Genomic DNA, 13,986 nt, shown 5'->3' on the forward strand with positions numbered 1-13,986 from the left:
CCTAAGGACTAGCTAATTTAGTAAACAATTCTTCGCGACTGCAACCCAAGATCTATGACCGCGTGCAAAATATAGGCATTTAATTGCAAACTCTTTACACAAGGAGCAATGATTACGACCGTTTAAAATATTAATTTTCACAATTCATTAGAAGGACTCAATCAATTAGGTTCATAATTTTACTTCCCCAGTCCCATACTGGAAGGAGGACTGTCGATATGTTTATCCGCCACGAACAAAAAACATCGGAAAATCAGATCGACATCTCTGCATGGGTATTTACATGTTGGGATGAAAAACGATTTAAAAACAAAGGACAAGTAGCAGGGCGGAAACCTAGTGACTCATTTAGAGAAAATTACTAAAACAGAGGACAGGATATATAAATTAATTGAAATAACAAATAATACCCTATTGCACGTTTATACACTGTATAGAATTAAATTAATCAGATAGCCTTTTTGGCAAAGGTACAGATAGCACATGTCTGATCTTTGTCCACCCTTTAGAACATGAGAACAGTAAACAGTATGTCAGCTCCACAGCGCATTAAAAACAGGGCGCTTTCTCAAGAGGACACGAGGCAATACACAAGCCAATTAGATGCAGATGACCAGACCCGGCCGAGCGCTACAGATTACGTTACATAATCGTCATATGACGTCACCGACGCTCTACCTATTGATAGAAAGGCTGTGCTGTGACCTTTTTCTTAAAAGGTCAGCACCTTTAAGCCTGAAAGATCCGGCGAGCAGAACATGAGAATTTCCAGAACACTCCACATTCCAAACTCAGGTCACGCAACTGCATTCCTCAACCGCTGACGCTCCGCTTTACATATTTAGCAAGGTGACAACAATTTAACCAATTTAAATTTTCCCGAGACAATACATAATTGCTCCTTGCAAGGTCTCTAACTGTTGACCTTTGAAAGCGCCTGTGCCTTTGTAATAAGATGCAAACTTCGAAAAGTACCGATTTTAATGTTGTGCAGACTTTATGGCTATTATCATTTTCAGACCCAGCAGTTATCCTAAATATACTCACTAACATTTCTCTAACATACTTCCCGAATTTCTCCTTATCTCTATGTGGTTAGTACTGAAACGTGCTTTATTTCCAATGATTTCCAATAGATTGCTGTTCAGCAGTGGTTAAAGGCGTCACCGTGTGGCCAGTATGTCGAACTGCAATGAACAGGTGTAATTTGCACCTCTGACCTCCAATAATAATAATAATAATAATTGCTTACACTTATATAGCGCTTTTCTGGACACTCCACTCAAAGCGCTTTACAGGTAATGGGGATCCCCTCCACCACCACCAGTGTGCAGCATCCACCTGTGCCTTCTGAACTAATGTTACATCCGTGCATAACATCAGGCAGGGCCTGATACAGGAATTGTCTCTTCATATCATGTGAGAGAGTTGTACTTTTTTAGAGCGTGCCCATTTTGGCCATGAAAAAATCTTTTTGATCACTTTATCATCTGCCCGAACCAGGGACTGCACGAGAGAGGTGAGCTCGCTTTCCCCTCGTTTTCGACTTTATTTTGAACGTTTTCAGAACTCGTACAGCTGGAAATCACAATCCTGATTCTGTTACATTTTCAGCCTCAAACTTTGTCCTCCAATTTAAAACAAAATCAACAAAAATGCCTCTAAGGTCTGATACCTTGAACATTAAAAATAAATCTATACATTTTGGTCTTCAGTAATGCAATGAAGTGAATTTGACTTGCGTCACTTCAAAATCACTATACATGATATTGAATTTTTACTTATGTTAATATGCATCATTTGAAAAGCAGGGTTTTAGAAGAGGATTAAATAGTTAAAATACAATCTGACAAAGTCTTCCAGCATCGGATGTACCAATTCTCTGGTCTGACGTGGGGATTAGTCTTCTGTACAATGCACTCTCTCGTTGCAGCTGTAACATTAATAAATACTGCATATTACCAAAAATACTCAGCTTCTGATTTACATTACAGGCACTGTGTTGGAAGAATCAGGGCTAATACTGGCCCAGCATGACACAATCTCTCGGTCTGTGTCTCAGTTTGGTGGTTCGACTTTGTGCTGCTTATAAAGAGGAGCTGAGATTTCTCCTCCTTTGGCTTATTCTCTCTTGGAGAAGATCCCAGGCTTTCTGCACCTGGAAAAAAATGAATCAGGAGTTTGAAACATATAGGAGATGTGATGCACATTCAGGAAAAAGCCCATGGTATTTTTTTTTAATCACAGTTCAGTATGTGATGCACAGGGAAGCGCTCTGGGGCGTCGGTCACAGCACTCCGACCCCTTGATCCGGAGTCAGTCACACAGTCGGAATGTGGGGGTCACCGTGCCGAAAAAGAAATACCAGGACTTCGCTGGGCTCAAGCAGCGAAGAGGGGAAATCCCCAACCCTTGGTTTTCACAGAGCGGAGAGAGAACTGAAAATGTTATTTGCTGAGCAGATGCCCTTACACAAAAAAGCTTGGCTGGGCTAGAGGGGTCTTCTGATGACTGAGCTCTGCTCACTCTGTCTGCAAGTTGGTAAGGAAATAAGCAGAGGTTTTTCCTCTCATTTCCAAGCTGACACATAATAAGAGGACAAAACACAAACTTTCCTTTGTGGAGGCTCTTCAGATATATTCAGATGTGCACCTAAATGCACTGTGTTCTTTTTCTCTCTGCCCTTTTAGTTTCCAGTGTGGAAATATCCCTTTCTTAGCATCTGACACCCTGAGGCATCTACATCTTGTGTGCCTGCCGGCCTGTGCACTCACTCACATCCAGGTAGCGGTAATGGGGCCGAATCTGTGCCGTGTGAGAGCCAGATCACGATACTGGTGCTGCACAAGCGCGAGAACAGTCAACGCAATCTGACGCCTCCTGCACAGGCGTCACACCTGTCCGGCTCATGCCCTCACCTGTCTCTGCGTCACCTCTGGCTCCCACAGTGTGCACAGCACCACGTTCGCGTGCTCCACCTGTTGGGCGTTGGTCCACTGGCTCGCCAGCCTCCTCCGCGCATCCTCCTCGCTAGCCCCGTCCCGCCGCGTGATGCGGGCGACAGCCTGCGGGGAAATGAGACCGCTGAGCTCTGGGCGGAGGACGAGCAACCGAGAGCTGCAACCCTGCCCGGCCCTGGCCCACTGGCGGCCCTGGGAGAGCTCCGAAAGGGTCTAAACAGGATTCCTGGGTGGCATCCTGTCGTGCAGGTTTATTTTTAAATCTGGTACCAAAATCTTTTTATTTTTACAACTTACATGGTATAGGCAGCTGTATGTGACTGGAGTGTACGGCCGCAGCTCCTGTATGTCTTGAGACATGCTGACGTGCTCCTCTGTGCAAGTTTTACCCACCTGCACAGGCGTGGCGTCAGCCCCACAGTGCTTTACAGGAGAGCTCATGCTGATTGGAGGAGCAGCGCATTTGCCAATGATGTCACTGCAAGCCTGAAGGCACCCAGCAAGTCACATGAGTCACATGCTGGCAAGACAAGAGGATCCTGGGAACCTCATCCCAGTGGCGATTTATGAATTGTTCACCGCTGCTTGGAGGAACTCAGTTCACAGCTGGGCAGGGATGACTTGCCCCAGACAGGGACCAGTAACATCAAGACTGGGACTCCCAGTAGCTTTCCTTACGTTCCTGTGCACAATGCTGAGGAACAATGGGGCGTGGTGCGAGAGACAGGACTGAATCCTTTGCAGTAAACATCAAATGCTTTTCACGGGGCTCTCCTGTGGAAGAATGATCCCTAATCCCAGGTCTTACATGGTATCCAGCCACCTACCTCCTCCTCTGGGATGATGGTGACCCACACCTCATGCACCAGGTCTGTCCAGCCAGCCTCCAGCAGCACCGCAGCGTCGACCACGCACACCGTCTTACCTGCCAGGAGCAAGGGCCCAGTGGCAACAGCAATGAGAAACGTGCATCTCATCTGAGCCCCTCACGTCTAGAGATTCTCTCAGTTTTGTGTCTCTTTGCATTCGTCCTCTTCGTCCCAGATAACCAGCGCTCAGCTGCCTCACCCACTTATCTTAAATTTGACACCACAGGCTCCGATATCTCCTGGATTCACATTCAGGATCAGGATCAGGATAGGCCAGGAGCACTCAGGAGACTTAGCATCTAAAACAGGGATCTGAATCCGAACTCCGACAAGTACTGTCACTGCACGAGTCCACGAGTGTGCTACTCATCAAAACATTAAGCAGTCGCAAAAATTGTATCTTCTGTGATTCCATGACATGACTTTCTTAGTGTCTTATCTTACTACTTTGAACAACTTTCTCTGATTAATGCAGAAAAATCGAACCTATGTATCAAATGAACTACAGTTGAAAATGACCAATGTGTCCCTCAAGTAGAAAACACGTACGCACAACAAATCTTGTTGCGTCCATTGCAAAAAAAAAAAGAATGGCTTAAGACCACAACTATCACGAGGGGTGTATTAACAGAAGGAGATTAGTAAAATCCTGAAGAAAATTATTTCACTGTGAAGTAACAAATTAATAATATCGATACATACCCTTCTCTCCAGCATCTCTGATTTGTTTCTTGACTAGGAGAGCGATCTCAGGCCACACAATGTCTGTCAGGCATTTCAGCTTTTCCTTCAGCAGGAGAAATGAAAAATTCAGATTTTAATAGGAAAGAACACTCCCCTGCTCATGAAACCACATAACAAGGGCTTAATAATAAAGGCTGACAGACCCTCTAACTGTACCTTATTCCCAAAGACCTTTCTGCCAAGAGCGCGCCGGTTGATTGTGTCATCTTCGTTCCGAATGTCTGGAATTGGGGAACAAATTTCACAATGCAGAACAACAGGACACCGGTTTGGCTCACCTGACACGTATCAACGTCTCAGGATGTCTAGTTGAAATCGAGAGGTAAAAGACAAAAACTGAATTTGCAGGGTTGGTTGATAAAGCAAAACATCACAGAATGAATAATTAGAACAAAATTAGGAGGCTGTCTGGGTGGGGATGTGAGAAAAGCACAGTAGCAGGTACAATAGGGACGCTGCAGTACTGTAATACCAGTGTAAGAGGTACAGTAGGGACGCTGCAGTACTGTAATACCAGTGTAAGAGGTACAGTAGGGACGCTGCAGTACTGTAATACCAGTGTAAGAGGTACAGTAGGGACGCTGCAGTACTGTAATACCAGTGCAAGAGGTACAGTAGAGACGCTGCAGTATATTTCAGTGTTATCATGAAGAATGACCGACAGCAGAGGGTCTGACGAACCTGGGCCGAACTCCTGCAGGACCCTGTGGTAGGCTGGTGCCCCAGGCTGGTACGTCTCGTGTCCCAGCCGGTCGCTGTCGATCCAAACGGCCCCAAGACCCTCCAGCCGCCGCGCGATCGAGCTCTTCCCACTCCCGCTGCCCCCCGTCAGCCCAATCACATAGGGAAAGGGAGGAATGTGCGGATTTTCCTGCAGGACAGACAGGAAAGAGAGGGACACAGCATTACACAGGACACAGGAAAGAGGTATTGTTTAACACATACCATACCAAATACTTCAGTGAGTTTTGAAAATGGACCTTAAGAATAAAATTCATAAATTCGTGGAAATTATAAGACTATACTGTTCCTGTCAAATAAGAGGAAGGAAGCAAAAGAATGTGGCAGCATTTGTTATTTGAGAGGGAAGTCGAGTCAGAGAGTGAACAAGTAAAAGTTATTCCATGCTAATAAGCAGAAAGCTATTTTAGCATGGATTTACTTTTTACTGGTTGCTGATTGTTGATTGAGTGACCCTGATGTTGAATTATCAAGAAATGGCAGGATAACATCTTAGGATCAATAGGCTACGGAGCAACTAAATAAGCAAGACAGGCAGATGGGCTCTCTCATTTGCAAGCTTTCTTATATAAATTAGCAGATTTAGAATGACTACATTCTTACAAGTATACCAAGTTCTTCAAACATCTAAACAATGATCCAAAACAATGGAAGTTTAATCAAATCAATTATTGGGACAAAAAAGGTTCAGTTAAGGAAATGAAAATGCTCCATGAAGCCACTGGCATTATCAAAAGCAAAGACTGTACTGCACCGTACTCCTGATGCAAAATCCAGATCTTAAAGCCCACTGTAACAAACAGGGTTTGATTTATTTCTTAATCAATTAGAAACCTGTCATTTTAATTCCATAAATCGATCAGGTATTCTTGTATTCGGCACTTCACCCACGTTCTAACTGCTTCTTTCAAGTGGGGGAGCTGGTGCCTATCCCAGCAAGCAACGTGTGCAAGACAGGGTACACACCCTGGACAGGACACCATGGCACACAAACACACACACCAGGACCAGTTTTCCCCAGAAGCCAATTAACCTTCCAGCAAGTCTTTGAACTGGGGAGGAAACTGGAGCACCCGGGGGGGAAACCCTGTGAACACAGGGAGAACATGCAAACTCCACACATACAGCACCCCCCTGGTCCAGAATAGAACCCAGGTCCCCAGCACTGCGAGGCAGTAATGCTGACCACTGTGCCACTGAACCACTGCGTTCAGTACTCTTTAGGAAAAAATCTCTTTGCAGGCTGTGCTGGTGACCAGACCACATAACTTGATTGCCGGCAATCACTGGACTGATTTGTGCAGCAAAGCAAGCACTCCAATTTCAGTAAATATCTGGCCAAGGGTCTATGTTTTGGCAAATTCCGATACAGTCAAGGTCTCACTGGGCCACTGCATTGAGGACTTCCTGGTTTGAATTCAGGCTCACATGCTGCTATTTTGATAGCAAGGAGCTCACATGCTTCACCTTTTGCAAAGGGGACTGTGTGAAAAAAGCACATAAACAAAACTTGATAACCCACCCAAGAGTCTGTAGCTCACAAAAATTAGCACAGAGGTCACTACCACTTCATGGCTTTCTTTGATATAAAAAGGTCTGTGTGATCCTGAAATAGATTGTGGGACATTTTGTCCCACTTGGAACAAAAGGAAAAACAAAAATATTTTCCTTTGTTGCCTAACAGTAAGCACATGTTCAATTTGGATGCAATGCAGAGAGGTCCTGTCATTATCTTATTCAATGCATAAATCATAATCAGTGTCACTTTTCCATCAGAAATCAGGCTTCAGATAAAGACGGTCTAGTACTCTTTTGTTTTAAGAAATGTAACAATCTGGAAGTGTTTCACAGTGTTATTAAATCAGTAAACAGTAAAACACGACAGGATCATTCTACTTATGAAGAATCGTTTTTTAAGAAAAAACACTGCTCATTTCACATAGGGCAGATTCTCCAGTAAGCGAGGTGTTATCTTCTGTTGTGTGATGACCCAATCAACGTGTTCCTATCCAGGGAGATAAGAAAGTGAAGAGGCGTTTTGTCCTGTGCTAGAATTCAGACAAAATACCAACTCAAAGAAAATCTAATCTATAAAGCAGACAAGGTCTTGATTTACAGCCTGGTCTCAAGGAGACACAGCCTGGCACCTAACTGACAGACAGCAGCTCATTCGTACAGCGTGTAACAATAACACTGATTTGTCACAGGATATACGTTGGGACACTTCGAGTCAGGCATGGTTACAGCAGACTTCTGGTTCAAAATGCAAGAGGATGTGTGTTTCAATGTGCCTGAGGAATTAGATGAAGATGAAACAGTTATACTCCAAAGTGAGACTACAGTCAAGATTAAGCTGTGATTGCTGGAGACTGCAAATTTTATTAGAACAGCCGTCTTGCTGTATTAGGCAATATATTAGTTTTTAATCAACACTGCAATCAGCTTGTAATAATTTGTATACATATTGTAAGCAGGAGTGTCACAGTAGAGACAATCTATTACAATATGTATGCAGTTATTGGTTTGCTGTGCAGTTCCTAGTTTTTAAGAAATAGCTACAATTAAATTTAAGGGCTAAATTTAACGAATCTTAACTGCACTTAATTGTACATTGCATTGTATAAATGTGTGTGCCTAAAAATTACTCAGTTCCCGGATCTTTCTGTTCTTTCATACAGCAACTGCTAAGGGACAGACAAAGCCAGACAGCTTACAGCTCAAGCCAATAGGACAGATTGGACAAAAATGAAGTGAAGGAGATGAGAGCTGCTTATTGCAATAGGTCTACAGAAGAAAAGCAGGGTAGCATGTTGATTAGCTCTGCTGCATCACAATTAACGGGCTCTGACTTTGATTGTGGACTAAGATCCAAAGATGTGGCTAACGTAACTGATGTCTCTAAATTGCCTCTGTGTTGTGTGGGTGTACTGTGAGAGACTGGTGGCCCTTCCAGTGTGCAGTCCTGTCTTGTGCCCTGTGCTAAACACAAGCGCACACTGTCACTCCTTCTTTTCACACTGCTGCACGTTTCAACTACCAGCTCCTGGCTGGACATCAAGGGTATTATGAATCATGGGAATGAAATGAAAAAGCGGTCAAAAATGAAGGAAAGAAACCATACCAACAAGCTGACTCCCCCTGAACACACAACACCCCCCTCCCTTCCACACCAACCTTTCTAACACAGAACTGAGGAAATAAAAAAACACTTATATCCCAAGAGCCCAGCTAAACATTAGCTCATCGGGTTGGCCTGTGATTCTGAGAAAACATGGACTTTGCACCAAATGTCATTTTATAAGAAGAAGTGCTCGCATTTTTACTGCACTTTCCATCACAAAGGGTCCCAAACCACTTTACATATAGGAAGGAACCCTCCTCTTTTACCACTGAAACACAGCACCAGCCTAGAGGATGTGCAACAGCTATGATGTGCCAGCAGCCCCACTGCAGATCGGGTGCAAAAATTAGACATTTCATCAGCAGCTGAATTAAGGGGGTTAGTTCTGGGAGGATAGATCATCCCACAGAACAGAATACAGCCACATCTCTGGGATTAATACCATGTTATCTGGCAAATCATGATTAACACTATTAAGAAAAGCGCCACTACTCACTACTACTGGAATCAGTAAAGCTAACTTGCCTATCTCAACTGTTGACAAACAGATGTTTTAAGCACCGAGAAGTGGAAAGGAACTCCACATCTGCCACAGCAGGATGGCACCATCTCAATTCGTTCTAGCTTCTATACTCTACGGACTTTTTCATAACACTTATTACAACAAATCTCAGTCGCAAAATTAATAAAACGGTTTAAGAGTAGTGCTGCATTCTTGAATTCTTTTTCATTTCTTCACTTGGGACAGGGGCTTGCAATTTATTCACCTAACATTAACCGAAAGTTAGCACACTGGATATCTTTTACAGTTTACGTGGCCCAACACCAAACTCAATGACACAATCTTAAATCTGCCGAGGAAGCCAATTCAAGAGCTACTATATTTAAAGCATCTTGGGAATGCTTCTGTAATACCTTTGAGGTCAGCTCTGTATTCTAGTTGAAGAATAGTATTCATCTTGGAACCCTGATTGTAATTTTTATGCACTGCTCTATTTAAAAAAAAACTTGCTTTTCTAGGCACCAGGAACTCAGTGAGCTTTCTTCTTTTAGAAGCTGTTCATGCTGGAATAGTAGATCAGCGTTGTAAATAATTATCGTAATAGGTCTGTGCAACGAGGTGAGAAAAGAAAGAAGATAAACACGAAAAGTGCAAAGGTGTTCATTTAGGACAGGGGATTGTCTTCACCTTGGGTGGAGAGAGGAGGGTCCCCAGCAGACGTGTGCGAAGGCTGGAAGAGCTGATCTTCTCCTCCTCCGTGTCACTGTGATGAGCGTCCTTGATCAGCTGGATCTCATGCAGGACGAGCTTGGGGAGGCCCTGTTAACAACCACACACACACACAATATCACTGGTACAGTCCTAGGCACAAGGGGTTGCTGCTCTCACAGGCATGTGGTGGCAAAGCATACTGTGCTGAGAAGGCTAGAGAGCTGCCTGAGCTGGACACAGACCAGGCTGCATCTTAACATGCAGGATGAAAGCAGATCCCAGAATGCCTGCTGTTGACTACTGTTTGGTTTTTTTCAGTTGCCCGTGCATGAGGCGAAAGTTACATTCTCCAGCCGCTTCCTGTTGACCGCCTCCCCTCCTTTCCTGGTCTCCTCGCTGACCACAATGCACTGCAGGCGGGGGTCGGTAATGGAGGGGCCGTAGGGGTCCGCCAGCGGCACGATCTCAACCTGAAGGGAGGGCTTGACGTCCTGCAGGAATTCGCGCAGCTTCTGGACTCGCTGGGCGTAGGGCTCGATCAGCTCCTTCAGCACTTTGTCTGGAGAGACAGACAGCAAGTACAGGGGTACAGGGGGGCTCTGCCATCCTGCTGGCTCTTTTTCAAGCAACAGGGAAAGGGGAAGGGGGAGGGGTGAGACTCCCACTGCATCGCAGCTCAATCCACCCCAGGTTTCACTACTGACTCATGCTCTTGCAGAAGTCAACAGCAATTATCTAACTTGTAATCTAATCTCCCATACAGCTGCAGGGAGCTGTCCCTCCTCGAGTGAGCTAGACTGGAAGGCCTGTCCTGGACTCTAAGACAAGACCACCATGACCAGTCTCTACAACCAAAGAGCACTTGCTCAGCAGTCCATAAAGGAAACGGGGAGGCCGCGTGCGAGGAGATCACGGAGTTCAAGGGGGACAGAGCGTCAGACTCACTCTTCAGCAGCTCCCGATCGGAGACCCCTATCAGGAAGCGCTTGTCCGCCAGCAGGCAGGAGAAGTTGAGAAGGGTCTTGTGGGCCCCGTGGAGCCTGTCGAAGGTGCCCCCGACCACCACGTCGCTGTAGGTCTCCAGAAGCTCCGCCGGCCCCCCGGCGCAGTCCTCCGCAGCCACGTCCAGCTGGGGGTTCAGCAGCACGGAGGTCAGGCTGGGCGCGCAGGCGTAGCAGCTCAGCGCGTACGCCCGCAGGCTCTGGCGCGCCGGGCCGGGCCGGCCGGGGTCCGGCAGGGCGAAGTCGGTCAGCACCACCTCGGGGCGGTGGGCCAGGGCCTGCGGCCGGGGGAAGGGGTTGACCCCCAGCCCGCGGCTCCGGACGTGGGTCAGCAGCACGCGCACGTCCAGGTGGCCGCACACGCTGGCCGCGTTGCTGTACAGCCGGGTGATGAGGCCCGAGAGGTCGCGCCCGGCCGGGATGCAGACGGGCCGGGCCTGCGCCGCGCTGCCCAAGTTGAGCCCCGGGTGCAGGTGGACGTACAGCGTCCGCTCCACCAGCTGCGCCGCCGAGCTGAGCACCGGCGCGATGCGCGGGGGGAGTGCGTGCAGGGGCGAGGTCAGGACTAGGACGCCGGTGCTGAACATGGACATGCTGCCTGGGAGAGGAACAACAAGCTCTTCAGACAAGCGCTCTCAAGCAGAAACCAGTCCAAACCAACACCCAGCCAGTGAGACAACAGACTGGAATCTCCCAACCAAGACAAACAGCGCAAACTGAACAAGGACTGCTGGACAATTATCTGTTTCGAAGTCATACTACCCCTGCTGTTATTACAGCGTCACCATTTTATTCCCAATGGAATTTGGGAATATCGCTGTTTTTAGAAATGGACATGATCCCATTACAGGTATAGCATCGATTTAACAAAACGAGGCAGGTTTTAAGCTGTTTCGGGTCAACACGGTAGTCTACCACCAGTTTGCTTTGTTCCAGAATAAAACCAGTGACTTGGGGATACTTGTCTGCATCATGACTGTTAAAACAGTGGAGAGAGAGGACCAGATGACGAAGGAAATCTACATTTTTTTTTGTTTTAACCACCCTGTTACTGTTTGAGTGAACAGAAACGTCATGAAAATTGTGGAACCAAGCAGGACGAACAGTATAACTCAACTACAGCTCTAGCAGAAAACCATTCTATGCGTTTTCTGTCATTTCACACTTTTAAAAAACTACCCATTTCCCTATGGCCGCTGCAATAACAATTAAATATGCATACGCGTCGGCACAGCTAATTCTTTGGCAGATTAACAGTCACGTAAAGAGACTTCAACTCCTGGATGCTGTTTTACATTTCAATAGCATTCGTCGTATGCTTTAAAAGTTGTGGGGTAAAAACACAGGATTTAGTCGGTCTTTGGAACGTTTTCAGCCTGACGTCTATCCTTCAGCAAATACAACCAGCATACACCGGGTTTAACTAGCGCATTGCAAAGAAACCAGGCTTCACATAAAATTGAGGAAAGAGATCGGTTGCAAAAATTCGATTTTTAGGTTTATAAATATTGAATATTGAATTTCCAAGATGGGTTTTCTAAAGACTTGAACACGTCTGTGTTACTTAACAGAACTACTACGTGATACGTAAAAGTATAATGGTGCATTTACCGTACCGTAGCTTAAAAACCTGTCACGTGAAGAGTTATATTAACATTATTTCGCCTTTTAATTGCACATTATCGTTGATAACAACGTTCGTCCAATACGGCAGGCTTCCCGACAGCTATATTTGACCTACCGGTTACCTAACCACCTGACAAAATACTACGCTCTCATTGGCAGACCGCCTTAGTCACCTGCTCAACATCAAGTCCCAAACTTCTTCGTGGCGCTATGAATTGTGGGTAATGTAGTTTTTCCTCGGGGTGGAAGAAATCCGAACATTCTACTTGGTCTTTATTCCAAAGTATCAATCGATTCGATAAATTGTCCACGCTTACCACTTCGCGCACTAGTTAAGATCATAATGCATCGTTTGCACTACTTTTTTTTTGCACATCTCTTGTGCTGTCATTTAACTTTGCTGTTGTTGCTGCTGCTGGTCTGTGCTTGCTTGGTGTCTTTGTATTGTAGCTTATATGCAAATAAACATTTCATTGCACTTGTGCATATGACAAACTGAACTGAACTGAACGTTTCTGCTGAGCAACAGCTAACAGTTGTAAATTACCTGTTGCCACAAGAGGTCGCCTTAGTTTAGACATTTTGCGGTGATAGCTTAAAGGCATACAGTTGAAAATCTTACAATGTGTTTTCTGTTTTGTCTTCTTTTAAATGTGGGACCATAATAGAACGAACATCGAAAATAAGAATAAAATTGGCCATCAGCCTCGTTGTTGTATGCTGTAAAACAGCGTTAAAACGTATTCTGCGTGACGATACCACATTGTACACCCATCGTCCCGAGCGTCGTGCCTTCAGTGTGAAGTTTAAAATGGGATAAAACTCGTTTTCTTGCTCCTAGATGGGATCACGAATCAGCACCAGGCCACGCGAGCTAGAAATTGCTGAAAATGGGTTTCTTTTAACGTGATCGTTTGACTTCGAATATCTGAAGTCCTTGAAGTTCTTGTCTGCAACGCTGTTTGACATAACTATTGTTTCGTCCTTGCACAATTATGAGCACACTTTTAGATATGTGCAGCTCTTTTCTTCTGTGTAGAATCGTGGCCTGTATTTATGTCGGGTTTCACGTGAATTCGCTATTACTGACAATTACAAACTGAAACGTATGAAGTGTGTAAACGCGTAAGTCTTCAGTGAGTTTAAATAGTCGTTTATACCCTTCTTGTAACAACGGCGTTCCTCCAGAGTGTGGACTGGTCGCTATTTGCATGAGCTTCTGCGCGAGTTATTATTTATTTTATTAGAAAGCTTAACCGTGGTTTACATTTCTAATGAGGAACACAGGGCTTTAAGAGTCTAGTGTTTCGAATTACCGGTGTCTAAATCCCCACAAATCATTTTACCAATTCCCCTGAAGTCACAGCGTCCCCGGCTGCGGCAGAGCGGATGAATTCATGTTGTCAGCAGATTGTGACGGGCCACTTCAATAAGGCTTCAGGTGCGTGAAGGGATGCAGTCGGACCGTGTGTCAGAAAAAAGGCCGGTTCCTGTCATTCAATCCCGAGAGTCCATATTTTCCATGTCGACGCGACACAGCGCATCACTCATACCGTCCGCTGGACACGACAGAAAAGTCATTTCGAATTCCAGGTGGACGGAGATCCTCCTGCCTGTGACGGTGGTGCCCATGCACACGTACCTCAAACAGAGCTTTGCAGATTCTGCTGAAGGTTTTTCTGTGCTGTTTTTTTTACAAAGCTAATGTAAC

At 45.5% G+C, this 13,986-nt stretch overlaps 1 protein-coding gene across 1 annotated transcript; it reads right to left on the minus strand.

Moving 5' to 3' along the window:
• Positions 1-1,525: 1,525 nt before the first annotated feature.
• coasy (CoA synthase) lies at positions 1,526-12,402 on the minus strand. Its single transcript, XM_069185668.1, has 10 exons — positions 12,266-12,402; positions 10,594-11,247; positions 9,993-10,207; positions 9,625-9,756; positions 5,255-5,444; positions 4,730-4,794; positions 4,532-4,616; positions 3,788-3,885; positions 2,919-3,065; positions 1,526-2,158 (listed from the first exon to the last, which is right to left on the minus strand). Exons 2-10 carry the CDS (start codon positions 11,240-11,242, stop codon positions 2,087-2,089), a joined length of 1,653 nt encoding a protein of 550 aa, XP_069041769.1. The 5' UTR covers positions 11,243-11,247; positions 12,266-12,402; the 3' UTR covers positions 1,526-2,086.
• Between the last annotated feature and the right edge of the window lie 1,584 nt (positions 12,403-13,986).

The sequence above is a fragment of the Lepisosteus oculatus genome, chromosome 28 (assembly GCF_040954835.1).
Source record: "Lepisosteus oculatus isolate fLepOcu1 chromosome 28, fLepOcu1.hap2, whole genome shotgun sequence".
Classification (NCBI taxonomy): Eukaryota; Metazoa; Chordata; class Actinopteri; order Semionotiformes; family Lepisosteidae; genus Lepisosteus; species Lepisosteus oculatus.

Coding starts and splice junctions, on each gene's coding strand:
- coasy (XM_069185668.1), bottom strand. CDS start 11,242: ATGTCCATGTTCAGCACCGGCGTCCTAGTCCTGACCTCGCCCCTGCAC. Junction 10,208..10,593: donor CGATCGGGAGCTGCTGAAGA/GTGAGTCTGACG, acceptor CTGTCTCTCCAG/ACAAAGTGCTGAAGGAGCTG. Junction 2,159..2,918: donor CAGAGGTGACGCAGAGACAG/GTGAGGGCATGA, acceptor ATTTTTTTCCAG/GTGCAGAAAGCCTGGGATCT.